We start from the raw sequence: 12,811 nt of genomic DNA, 5'->3' as shown, positions 1-12,811 counted from the left end.
TTTGCGATCAGGGAGCAAAAACCTGGTGACACATTCTTTTTAATACCTAGGTTCTCATTAGATGACTGTATATTTCATAAATATGGCTAGAACATCCTTAGTATCTTCCTAAAACAGAGAGTTACAGGCTGTGTCTGTAAGGAGAACTTATTAGTTATTAGCCCCTTCACGACCTATGATGTATAGGTAAGTTATAGGTCGTCTCTTCCCCTTTAATGCGGGCTCCGGCACTGAACCTGCATCTATCCCAACGCATGACAGCAGATTTGCTCAGCTGTCATATGTGTGTCATCGTGGAATCGTAATCCACCCGCGGCTGTTAACATGTTTTAATTGCCGCTGTCTATTTCTGACAGTGGCATTTAACTTGCGCCAACCAGAAGTGACTCACAAACCCCGCCCATTTGACGCCCTTGTCACATGATCGCGGGATGCCGATGGGTTGGCATGACAGCCAGAAGTCTGCAGGAAAACTTCCGTGCTTGACATTGCAGATCTCCTATCAATGCTGTTTCGTGGTTGGTGTTCATAGGAGATTTCTGCTACACATAGCAGGGCAGCACAAGCGATCGGATGATAGCAGCTTCAAATCTCCTAAGAGGGCTATTGAAGCAAGTAACAAGTAGCAAAAAAAATGTTTTAGAACATATATATAAAAGTTCAAATCGCAACCTTTTACCCCATTCAAAATAAAACCATTAAAAAAATGCATCTATTTGGAATCGCTACATTCAGAAATGTTTGATCTATCAAAATCTAAAAAACAATTAATCTGATCAGTAAACGGCGTAACAAGAAAAAAATTCAGAACGCCAGAATTTCTTTTTTTGGTCGCTGCAACATTGCATTAAAATGCAATAACAGGTGATCAAAACTTCTTATCTACCTCAAAATGATATCCGTAAAAAACGTCATCTCAGCGCGCAAAAAATAAGCCCTCACCCAGCCCCACATTCCAAAAAATGGAGACGCTATGGATCTTGGAAAATGGCACCATTTTTTTTCCCTTACAAACTTTGGATTCTTTTTTTCACCACTTAAATAAAAAAAAAATGTAGACTTGTTTGTGATCTGCGAACTCGTAACGACCTGAAGAATCATAATGGCAGATCATTGTTACCATTTAGCCAACATGGTAAATAACCCCCCCCCCGAAAAACAATTGTGGAATTGCACTTTTTTTTTTGCTATTTCACCACACTTAATTTTTTTGCCCCTTTACAGTACACTATACGGTAAAATCAATGGCATTGTTCAAAAGTACACCTCGTCCCGCAAAAAAAACAAGCCCTCAAATGGCCATATTGACTGAAAGATAAAAAAGTTATGGCTCTGGGAAGGAGGGGAGCAAAAAACAAAAAGGCAAACACGGAAAATCACAAGTTTGTGAAGGGGTCAATGTGCACCCTATTTGGAGTCACACTTGTTTTATCCATTACCCGCTCTTTTTTTTTTTTGCATACAGGGGTTAAGGGAAGAGCCAACGCAACTGAGCTCAACTCATACAGAAGGCTCTGTCACTTCTTCACATTCAGCTACAGCCACTAAACCGCAAGCAGAGAAGGTGATTCCTAACAAAAGCCTCCTGGAGTGGCTGCGCCAGCAGTCGGACTGCACAATAGACATCCCAACATACGCAGGTGTAAGTAGCTAACCTCTGTCATCATCATCATGGGCATTTGTGGGTTCATAAGTTATTACCTCTGCCTGTTTAAAACTGAAAGTCAGCCTATAAAAGACAACCTCTTCCAAGACCTAAAAGGCATCCATAGATAGGTTACCATTCCTTCTTGTCTGCTATCAGCACCCCACAATTGTGTTTTAAAGGGAGCAGTGAGGTGACAGGGAGCCTCCTCCCTCGGTAAAGCTACTTGGATGCTAACTAGGCCCCTTTCACACATCAGTGTTTTGCCGTCAGTCACATTCGTTGGCTCGATGGATCCGTCGCAGATTGTGAAAAACTGATGCGACGGATCTGTTTTTGGACGGATCCGACTAGTGGATCTGGCTAATTGGATCGGAGCATACTCAGTTAAAAAAAAAAAAAAAAAGAATCCGTCGCCGGATTCCGTCATTTGACGGATCTGGCACCATAGGCTTCCATCCTAGCAAACGACAGATGGCTACGTTTTTCGACGGACAGAAAAAACGTTACTTTGTCCGTTGTCTCCGGCTGCCGAACAAACAATTTTCGATGGATCCGGCGAACAACGGATGAAACGTGAGGCCATCTGTCGCAATCCGTCGCTAATACAAGTCTATGAGAAAAAATGGATCCGGCGGCATCAATCACCGGATCCGTTTTTTTTTTCAAAATTCGACGGGATTGCGACTGATGGCAAAAAACTGATGTGTGAAAGGGGCCTAATTGGTTAATTGTCGGAGATTAGAGTTGTGCCAAATCCTGGGTGTTAAAGCAACATATTAGTACTTTTTGAAGAGCGAGAATGTAGTTAATGTATGAGAAAACCCAAAGTAACTCTTAATGTCATGCAGAGTTTTTCAGATAAACCTAAACCGAGGCGCCAGCGGTGCAAGGATCTTAGCAAAGTGGACATCAGCATCCTCACTGGTGAAGATAGGATCGCTTTTGCGAACAAAGACACAGGACGAAGGGTACGATAACCTCCCCATGATACTGCACTGTAATTATGTGAGATTGCAAGCTGATCAATATTGCATTTATTTTAAAGGTTCATGCACAATGCTATATTATGGCTAAGTTTTGTATAAAGCTGTAATATGTTATATGGAGTCTCTACTATATCTCTATGTGCCTCCATCAGAATAAAAACATTTTTGGTTTATGTGACGTCACAAACATGATTACCTTGTAGACTCTTCCTTAGAAATATTGCTTATAAGGGAAATTCTTCATAAAAAATTCTGTAAAATGGAGCTTGTATAGCAGTAGCTCAGCCTGCAGCTATAGCCATGTCATGCAAAGAATTTCTGGATTTCTGATGAACCTCATTAAAGGGGAACCTGTCTTGTAAAAAAATAAAATATTAACATGCAAATATTGGGTTAATCAGCAGGGTAATAGCATTCCTGGCTACCAGGAGGAAATTAAGTTTATTCTCCGGGGCAGCCTTCGGCATTGAGTCATGGAGGCGCAGCTTCAGTCATCGCTCATTATACTGTGAGCAGTGGCTGTAACCACACCGGCACTGACTGACAGCTGGCTCATCAGTTTAGTGCTGGCTATCAGTCACTATCGAGCGTGGTTACAGACGCTGCTCACTGTATACTGAGCATTAACTGAAACTCTGTGGCGGATGCACAATTTAACACTATTAAGCTGCAGATTGACCCATTATATGCAGGTTAACAGTGTTTTTTTACATGTCGGGTTCCTTTTTAAAGTTGATAATCTGGCTGTAAGAGCTTTATTATAGCTGGAAGCTGTAGAGCCTGTGTGTGCAGAGCCTATAAGGGATTATCTGGGTTTTTTTTTAGGCTAATAACTTTCTGGCAGGTAGTTGTTAATTACTTGCCTGTTCTGTCGTGGGATGATCTTTCAGAGAGGTCACAGACCACTGATTGCGGGGAGCTATCTGTCAATCAGCATGACGTAGTGAGTGACTCCCATCAACAGAGCAGACCCAAAGAGAAAGGACTGCTTGTCGATGTGAAGTCCAAGGAAGCAGGAGAGTCGCCATTTGAGCTGGGAGAGATAGTCGCAGGGCAGAACAGGTAAGTAGTTATCAGCTACCTGCCTGTAAATTCTTAGTCCCAAAGGAAGAAAAAAAAAAAGTCCCAGATAACCCCTTTAATAGCTTCAGTCTCTGATGAATCCCTATATTGTCCATAGAGCCCAGGCTACACAGTTGTATCTGTAGTAAGGAAAATGTGTACTTCTTTTCTCGAAAAAAGTCACAGAGAAAAAAGCAGAGATGGTTACCTGCTCAGGCCTCCAAAACAAATGCACTGGCAGGGTGCAGCGGACCCGATTAATGATGGCAGAAACACAGGTACAACAATACTGATGAAATAACCACTTTCAATCTAGTGTTGGCTGTTTGGTATTTTAGTGCACAAAAAGATAAAAGATAATAGTCTTTTTGTGCACTAAAATACCAAACAGCCAACACTAGATTGAAAGTGGTTGTTTCATCGGTATTGTTGCACCTGTGTTTCTGCCATCATTAATCGGGTCCGCCGCACCCTGCCAGTGCATTTGTTTTGGAGGCCTGAGCAGGTAATCATCTCTGCTTTTTTGCTCTGTGACTTTTTTCAAATTTTTGGAGGATTTTTTAAGCCCTCTTTTTGTGTCTGAGCTTTGTACTTGTTTTCTCATCTGTTTTTTGTCCACAGGGATTTCTTCCTGAAACAAAGTTCGGCAGAGTATTGTCAGATACTCTTGTATGTGACACAGGGCCCAGGAGGAGAGGAAGAAGACCACGTAGTGATCTGATAAAGACCCCAGGCGTGGTTGGATCTGATACCTCATCGTCTGGCATGAACTCACTTTTTATGAACGGCTTAATCGCTGGAATGGATATAGTGGGATTGCAAAACATGAGAAATATGCAGGGTATTCCACTGACAGGGCTGGTGGGGTTTCCTACTGGATTCACAACAGTATCGGCCAATGAGGACGTAAAAAGCACGTTAAGTATGTTACCCATGATGCTCCCGGGTATGGCTGCCATGCCACAGATGTTTGGCGTCGGAGGGATCATAAATCCTCCTATCTCATCCTCTGTGTCATCATCTTTAGGAAGCACAATAAAAGGTGGTGCCACTCATGCAGAGAAAGCCACCGAGGACAAAGACACCAGCCAAGTTAGTACTCAAGATTCCACAACTTCAGACAAAACTGCGGGCTCCCCTTTCAAAGAGCAGACGGATCCCACAGTGACTGCAAGCTGCCCAGTAGCTTTTAACCCATTCCTTATCCCAGGCATGTCCCCAAGTCTACTGTACCCTTCCATGTTTCTGTCGCCAGGCATTGGCATGGCAATACCAGGGGTGCAGTCTAGCCGTTCTTCAGAGGCAGGTGGTCATGATCCACAAAAGAGGAAGAGAAAGAAAGTAAAGGGGGACCTTCAGACTTCAGAACCAGAGTCTGTGCCCTTTGCTCAATCCCCAGACCAGGAGCAGCCGTCTCCCAGTGGCCAGAACTATGTAGATACAAATGAAACACCGGCATCTGAGAAGGACGATACTGGTTTGAGAGAATCTCCGGACAATGCTAATTAGAACTTGACTCCTTGAAATTGTGACTTGTGAGTTCTTTCTCTCATAGATATTTCTTACATTATGGAGTGTTCATCAGTAAAATTCTACCTAAATCGCTCCCCTTTATCTCCGTGGTATGTCTTTAACACCTTGACTCTTCAAGTAGACAGAACCACAAATCGTGGATGTTGTAGGAAAGCAGAAAATTGTATTTACGTTTTATTTTATTTTTTAAATTTCCATTCCATAGATTATTTTTATGAAAGCAACTTATCTCTGTTTCTTGCCTTTTCCCTTAACACAGATCAGGCTCTTGACTTGATTTAAAGGCACAGTGTAGCACAAAGCCTTAAAGCAGCAATCCCTTCATCCAAAGACAGGCTTTTTTGGCTAAAGCAATATAACTGGTGCTGTCCACAATCAACCATGATGGAAAGCTAAATCTAGAGTATGACGTCCTGTTTGTGTGTACGTGTTTACCGGCTGCGCCGTGGACTCTGTGATCATAAAAAAGGTGGTCCAAAAAAAAAAAAGAGATCTGCATAAACCACAAAGCATCACAAACCATTATTTGCCATCAGTTAATGGTAATTGGGGTATGACCTCTCCCCTTTCCCCAGCAAACCTGAGGTTGAAGCCTATTCTGCAGGCCCTTTACTGTTTTTGTCTGCACATTGGTCATCCCGGTCACCAACTACCTGTGCCAGGTACTGCAGTCAAGCCCATGTACGTAAATGGATCTGTGCAGGTGGGGAAGGGGCCAGGTCTTTGAATCAGTGCACCTCCTTCATTCTTAGGATCAATATGCCATCATTTTGGGATGGAAATACACCTTCAAGGGTCAGTTTTGTCATTTGGACAGTTAGTCATGACGTTTATTTAGAATTTATGTAGAAGAAATCAATGGGGATTCCTTTGTTCTGTGCACTCATGGTTTTGTTTTTTCACAAAAATAATCTTTGGTGGCTCATTGGCAGAGGGGTTAAGCTTAGTAAATGCCAATTCAAACTGATGGTTTGGGGGATTGGTTAGTTTCCATGTGATTGTTTATTGCTGATCTCGGCTGACCCCTCTAAAATTCACCATTATTGGTGGCACAGTTTGTAATTGTCACACTTGAGTTTCCATTTACCATCGCCATTGAAGTCTAGCACGAATCTGGTGAGAACTGTCACTGGGCAAAAATATCATCTGGCCCCGCTGGCTGTAATGATGGCATTATCCATCAGATGCTCCAAAAATATTCCACCGACCTTGTAAATGGACCTTAGTAATGATGAATGGCCATTTTATGCAATAAGGAAACAGTGTTTTTTCTCGCCATCTCCAAAAATGTTATTTTTGCTCCCAGAGAAAAAAATTTTTTATCATGCATTGCAAGGCAAGCTATTTTACCCCAAGCCCTTTTATACAAGGCTTACTCACATTTAAATTTCCACCTCATGTTTTTCCTGACACTTTTTTTGTGGGACTTAGGCCGGGGTCACACTTGCGAGTGTGATGCGAGAAACTCGCGCATCAATACTCGGCACGCGGGAGCGGAGTGTTCAGCTGCATAGAAATACATGCAGCCGCACGCTCCGGTCCGAGTGCCGGTGGCAGTGCCGGGTATTGAGGCGTGTTTCTCGCATCACACTCGCAAGAGTGACCCCGGCCTTAGGCTGCTGAAAATTTGCCTTTATCTCTGATTTAAACTGTTATTTTCACTGATATACCCAGATCTCAATATATACATCAGGCCGAGAATACTTTGTGAATTGTATCTGCCTGGCGATCGCCCTTATTACAATTTTTAATATGTTTTTGGGTTGTGTTAGATGGCAGGAGAGGCAATCCCACTATTGGAGGTGGCTGGGGATGTGTACATCCACTGGAGAGACTAATGTTTAATCCTTGTTACACAGTCATTTTGAAAGTTTTGCCTTAATGGACTTTTCAGGGATTAGAAGAAAGGGCATGTTTTGTTATTTTTTTTCCCCAGAAATGGTGATAGTTTTAATTTCTAATTACAACTTATCCCTAGTTAGCTACAACACTAACATAGTGTACGGACAAAGAAAAATGGCAGATGTTTTTCTTTAATCCTGGACTACTCATTTAAATTTAAAGCACCGTTACATACTAGGCACTTTCCACTTAGCCCATTTTATCCCCCAATTCCTGTTGTACTTTAGCTTAAAGGGAGCACTTGATCCAAAAGTCACCTTATTTGAAATGTAAAGGTATGGCCTTCTGTATACCAAGTTTAAGCAAATGGAAAAATTTATATATAGAGAGTGAGAGAAATATATATGTTTATAAGGTAGAAAATCACTGTAGAGTAGATGACCGCATTCTATATGGACGCATCAAAACAATGTTTTAAGCGGGACTACTTCTTAAAGGGAACCTGACGGCAGATTCATGCTGTCTGAACCATGGACAGCATGAATCAGAGACCATCTATGCTATTTCAGCCGTGTATATTTTGCTATGAAACACTTTGGCTTCTCAGAGAAAACTTCTTAACAACTAGTTGGGGACCATGCGTCATGGATGACTAGTCCAAGAGGCAGCGGCTTCTTGCTCACCTGGATTGGCATGTCTCTTTATACACACATAGGATAGACTTGTCAGTCTATGGCAGTGTGCCGGGAGAGTCCGCCGTGACTCATGATCCCTGGCTGGCCTGTAAAAGTATTTTATTTTTCTGATGCGCCATAGTTTTTCAGAGTAAAACATACCTAGTTGCAATAATGTACAAGGTCTCCGGTTCAGGTTGCCAGTGGTTTGGGCAGCATGAATTGCGGCCAGGTTCCCTTTAAAGAAAACATGCCCAGCAGGTCCTGAACTAATCTGACACAGATCTGCTGTCCATAAATGCAGAACGGTTTAAATTGGTGGTAGAAATAAACAGAAGCAAAACTTTTATTGCCACTTTTCCTATGTGATCCTATGGAGAAGATGTATCAAAAGGTTTTTATTGTTAGTTTGTTTCTAACGTATGTAAGCCAAAATCTTTACTTAAATGAAGCAAAGAAAAAAAAAATCATGGGCTAATTTTATTTTATTTTTTTCTTAATATTTGAAAGTTTTCCCCTATTTTATTATATTTTACTAGTTTTCGTGTAGATGAAAATGTACAGATATAAATAAAATGATGATTAGGGAAAAGTTAAAAATCATATTCATTCTTTTTTCTAAAAAGAAGAAAATAGATGGATTTGTCCATGAGTAGTTGATGACAGATATATTAATCACTGTCGTATATTTTTTTAATCTTGCGATTGATGAGTGATTATATGATTGTTGCATTCTTGTCGTTGCTTTGTAAAGTTTTCTTTTTTTTTTTTTACAGTTAGTCATCTCCCTACTCCTGTCAGGATGGGGTTAAGGCACCCATACACATTGGATTAAAATTGATGAATGTGAAGAAGTTCCACCTAAACAGTTATTCCTCATATAAAGATGTAAAGAGTAACTGCCTTTTTAATTTTTGTTTTCATAAATCAATAGTGCACAAGAAATTAAACAACTTTGTAATATATCTCATCAGAGAAATCTGCTTCTTTCTCCGCCAAGACTCAAAATTTTCAATGCCCAGATAAAAATTGTATTTGGTAAAGACAGATTTTCCCATTACTGAGATAGGAGATAGCAGTTGGTGCTGATAACGTTCTATGTAGACGGGAGGAAGAGCTACAGAAAGAGCTGTAGAAATTGCTATGTCCTTTCTCAGTGATAGGAAAATCTGTCATCACTGAATACAGATTTTACCCAGGAATTGAGAATTTGGAAAATGAAGGATCATTCCAGGGGGCGAAAGAAGCAGATTTCTCTAATGAAATATATTACAAAGCTGCTTATTTGTGTGCCTACTATTGATTTATGACATAATAATTAAAATAATGGTTACACCTTAAGAGCAAAAATCATTTTAGCTGACTGATCAGAGACAATAATCATTTGAAATGAAGTTGGAGGATTTTTTTCCCCCAAAAAAAACTTGGACGAAAGATTAGTAATGAGCAAACATACTCGGATAAGGTATTATCCGGGAATTCTTGGGGGCTAACCGAATGACTTTGGCGTACTCGAAAAAAAATGTGAGTCACTTCGCCTACATGTCTCGCCGCAACATATGCAGGGATTGCCTAACAAACAGTGCGTGCAATCCCTGAACAGCAGCCAGACATGCAGCTGCGGGAACATATTACTGAAACATATTACTCGAGCACGCCAGTTAGCACCCAAGCATGCTCAGATAACACTTTATCCAAGCACATTTGCTCTTCATTACGAAAGCGCTTTAGTTCAAAGAAAGCTTGTTAATCCATGCACGAATATAAAAATATTTCCAGGAAGGTCGTTTGTCACCTAATATCACTGAACATCTTTGGCCAGGTTGAATGACTATATCGGCATTACCATTGTTCAACCCACCAACATACTTTGTCCAATGTGTATGGGTTTTTTGCAAATGCAATTACATAGCAAGTACTAAATTTGGAAAAAATATGATTAAGGCATCATTTAGAAGTTAGTGATTTTTCTCGATTGAAAAAAAAAAAAAAAAAAAAAAGGTTGGCGTTTTATCAGTGTTTGATCTGTGTGTCAGTTTTTACCATCAGTGTTTCATCAGTGATTTTCTCGTATGAAAAAAGGAATATATATATATATATATATATATATATATATATATATATATATATATATATATATATATATATATATATATATATATTGCAAAGCTTTTCTTGCCCATTGTTGCAAAGGCATCTGTGTGCTGTCCGTTATTTTCGCGGACCTATAGATTTGCATTGGCAAGTTTAATCCGTGACTGATAAAGGATGGTCATGTATCGGTCTTTTTTTTTTTTTTTTTTTTTTTTTGCGGTCTGCAAAAACTTAGGATCTGTAAACAGCACTATAGACTAATAGGTACGTATTCTATCCGTGAAAAAACTGGATCAAGCCTGTAGATGAAAAACAAATGTCTGAATGAGGCCTACTAGTAACTATGCTGACCGTTAGACGTTAGGCTACTTTCACATTAGCGTTGTGTGACGCACGTCGCAATGCGTCTGAGTGAAAAAACGCATCCTGCAAAGTTGCCCGCAGGATGCGGTTTTTCTCTATAGACTTGCATTAGCGACGGATTGCCACACGTCGCATCCGTCGTGTTTTGGCGGACCGTCAGCACAAAAAAACGTTCCATGTAACTTTTTCTGTGCGTCGTGTTCGCCATTTTCGACCGCGCATACGCGGCCGAAACTCCGCCCCCTCCTCCCCGGACATTACAATGGGGCAGCGGATGCGTTGTAAAACTGCATCCGCTGCCCCCGTTGTGCTACATTAACACACTGTCCGTCGGGCCGACGGTTTGCGGCGGCCCGTACCAACGGACCAGTGTGAAAGTAGTTTTAGGCTACTTTCAAACTAGCGTTTTTTGCAATACGTCGCAATGCGTCATTTTGGCGAAAAAACGCATCCTGCAAAAGTGCTTGCAGGATGCGTTTTTTCCCCATTGACTAACATTTGCGACGCATTGCCACACGTTGCAACCGTCGTGGGATGGTTGCGCCGTGTTGTGGCGGACCGTCGGCTGCAAAAAAGTTTACATGTAACGTTTTTTGCGGCCGACGGACCGCCATTTCCGACCGCGCATGCGCGGCCGGAACTCCGCCCCCACCTCCCCGCACCTCACAATGGGGCAGCGAATGCGCTGGAAAAATGCATCCGCTTCCCCCGTTGTGCTGCGTATACAACGCTAGCGTCGGTAACCTCGGCCCAACGCACTGCGACGGGCCGAGTACGACGCTAGTGTGAAAGAAGCCTTATGTGTTCTGATCCCTATCTGGCCACCAGCTGTCTCACTGACTCATTTATACTTATACACAGTCTGCTTAACCTGTTGAGTGTACATGTTAGGCAATAAGTAATTACTATGCACATCTGGCACCTCTTGTCATCAACGATAGGACATTAGGACTTTTACAAATGCGTGGTAAAAATGTCTTTAAAAAATGCAACTTAAAAATACCCATGACATGTTTCACAAGCCAAAAATGCCACATTAGGGATAAAGGGCCTTTTAGCAACCAGATATAAGGTCAGAAGTGTTGTCATGGGCACGCAGTCTTTCATTTTATATTTTTTTTTACGTACAAATATGAAATTGAGGGGTTTGGATAAAAATATTTTGGGGTATTTTTAACATTTAAGAAGCAAAATATACCCCAAATATCTGGATTTAGGTATTATTTGCACATTGTTTTCCATTATCCCGGTTTTTGTGCACATCCCGCTTCAACTTGTACAGAACTTCAATAGGGCCGTAGAGGTGCATGAGCCCTCTACTTTGCTTCTATATGTCTCCGATTTAATACAGAGGTTCTTATGGTCCATTGTGCGCTCTTGTGCCCTTCATTTTATACAAGGGCACAACGCATGTGGTTATGAGCTTCAGAAACAGTAAGATTTGGCGGAGACCAATTTGTTTGGGTAAATCAGGACTGGTAGCAGTTGGCCTACAGCAGTCTCATGTCTCTGGCCAGTATTAATTTTGTTTTGTTTTTTTATCTGGTGTCTCATATCCTTCTCAAAACTCCATAACTTTGAATTTCATGCGAGTGGTTTATAAAATGGTGCGACCTCCATTTTTCTCTACTCATTCCTCTGATTACAGATTTTTTTGGGGGAAATGATTTGTGTTAAGACCTGTCAACCAGCAAAATTCAAACATGGCTTCCAGAGTGTTGTGTTGGAAAACCTTGAGCTGAATTACTGGATTGGTCATAATTGGTTAGTAAATGACAATTTTTCTGAGATGGATGGATACTATTTAGCCTTATGAAGGTACATTCATGATCGAAAAGATTACTTGACTATGCACTCAGACTTGGAACTTCAGGCGTTACATTTTTTTTTTTGCTTTTTTTGCAGAATTATTAGCACTTTATTATGAATCTATTTGTAGGTGTTGAATACTTAGGATGACCTCTCGGCCAGTGTTTGCTTCAATCAGGTACAGTTAGAATTGAGGGTGCTCAATGGAGATTCAATAGAAATCCGCTCAATGATATGTTTTCTAATATTGTGAAAATGAAGGAAAAGTATGAAGAAAAGAAATTGCTGTTGCGCCTCATCTATGACTTCTACATTTTTGTCACTTAGTAAATATATCCCCTTTGCACCCAGCTTTAGCGAGTTTAATAAAAAAAAAAAATACTTATCTAAAATGAGTTGTATTAATTAGAGAAAGTGATCCTGCAGAATCTGCGCTACTCATGTCAGTAGGTTTGTGTGGTATTGCACATGGACCCCCATAAAGTGAATGAGGCAGAGAGGGCCAGTAGAGAAAGGTGGTGCAGTTTCTGCAAAAAGAACACCAGCTTTGATGGAATGCTGGACAATACCTTTCACTTTTTTTCTAGGTCAGAAAAAAATATTTTTGGGGGTTCCAAATTGTAGATGGTGGCAGCTCTTGGTTTATTTCTCTCTAGGTTGATATATACTTTCTATCGATTTACTGGTTACTTATCTACTTTTTGACACTACTGCTCTTACTTTATATCATTGGTCTTTAGGATTGTAGAATATCCTGTACATATTACAGCCAAAAACACAATTCTTAGATGTTTTTCTTT

The 12,811-nt window shown here is 40.8% G+C and overlaps 1 protein-coding gene across 5 annotated transcripts in view; it reads left to right on the top strand.

Annotated features, from left to right (window-relative positions):
• Positions 1-5,705, top strand: part of CHD6 (chromodomain helicase DNA binding protein 6) — a 229,436-nt gene extending 223,731 nt beyond the window's left edge. For all 5 annotated transcript variants that reach the window (XM_077251925.1, XM_077251921.1, XM_077251924.1 and 2 more), the window contains 3 exons: positions 1,466-1,642; positions 2,497-2,616; positions 4,318-5,705. In XM_077251925.1, the coding sequence (XP_077108040.1) occupies positions 1,466-1,642; positions 2,497-2,616; positions 4,318-5,205 (1,185 nt within the window). In that variant the 3' untranslated portion in view covers positions 5,206-5,705. The remainder of the gene's footprint in view (positions 1-1,465; positions 1,643-2,496; positions 2,617-4,317) is intronic.
• Positions 5,706-12,811: the final 7,106 nt, after the last annotated feature.

This window comes from Ranitomeya variabilis, chromosome 4, assembly GCF_051348905.1.
Source record: "Ranitomeya variabilis isolate aRanVar5 chromosome 4, aRanVar5.hap1, whole genome shotgun sequence".
Lineage (NCBI taxonomy): Eukaryota > Metazoa > Chordata > Amphibia > Anura > Dendrobatidae > Ranitomeya > Ranitomeya variabilis.
Note: the sequence above shows the minus strand (reverse complement) of the source record. Positions and strands in the feature narration are given on the sequence as shown.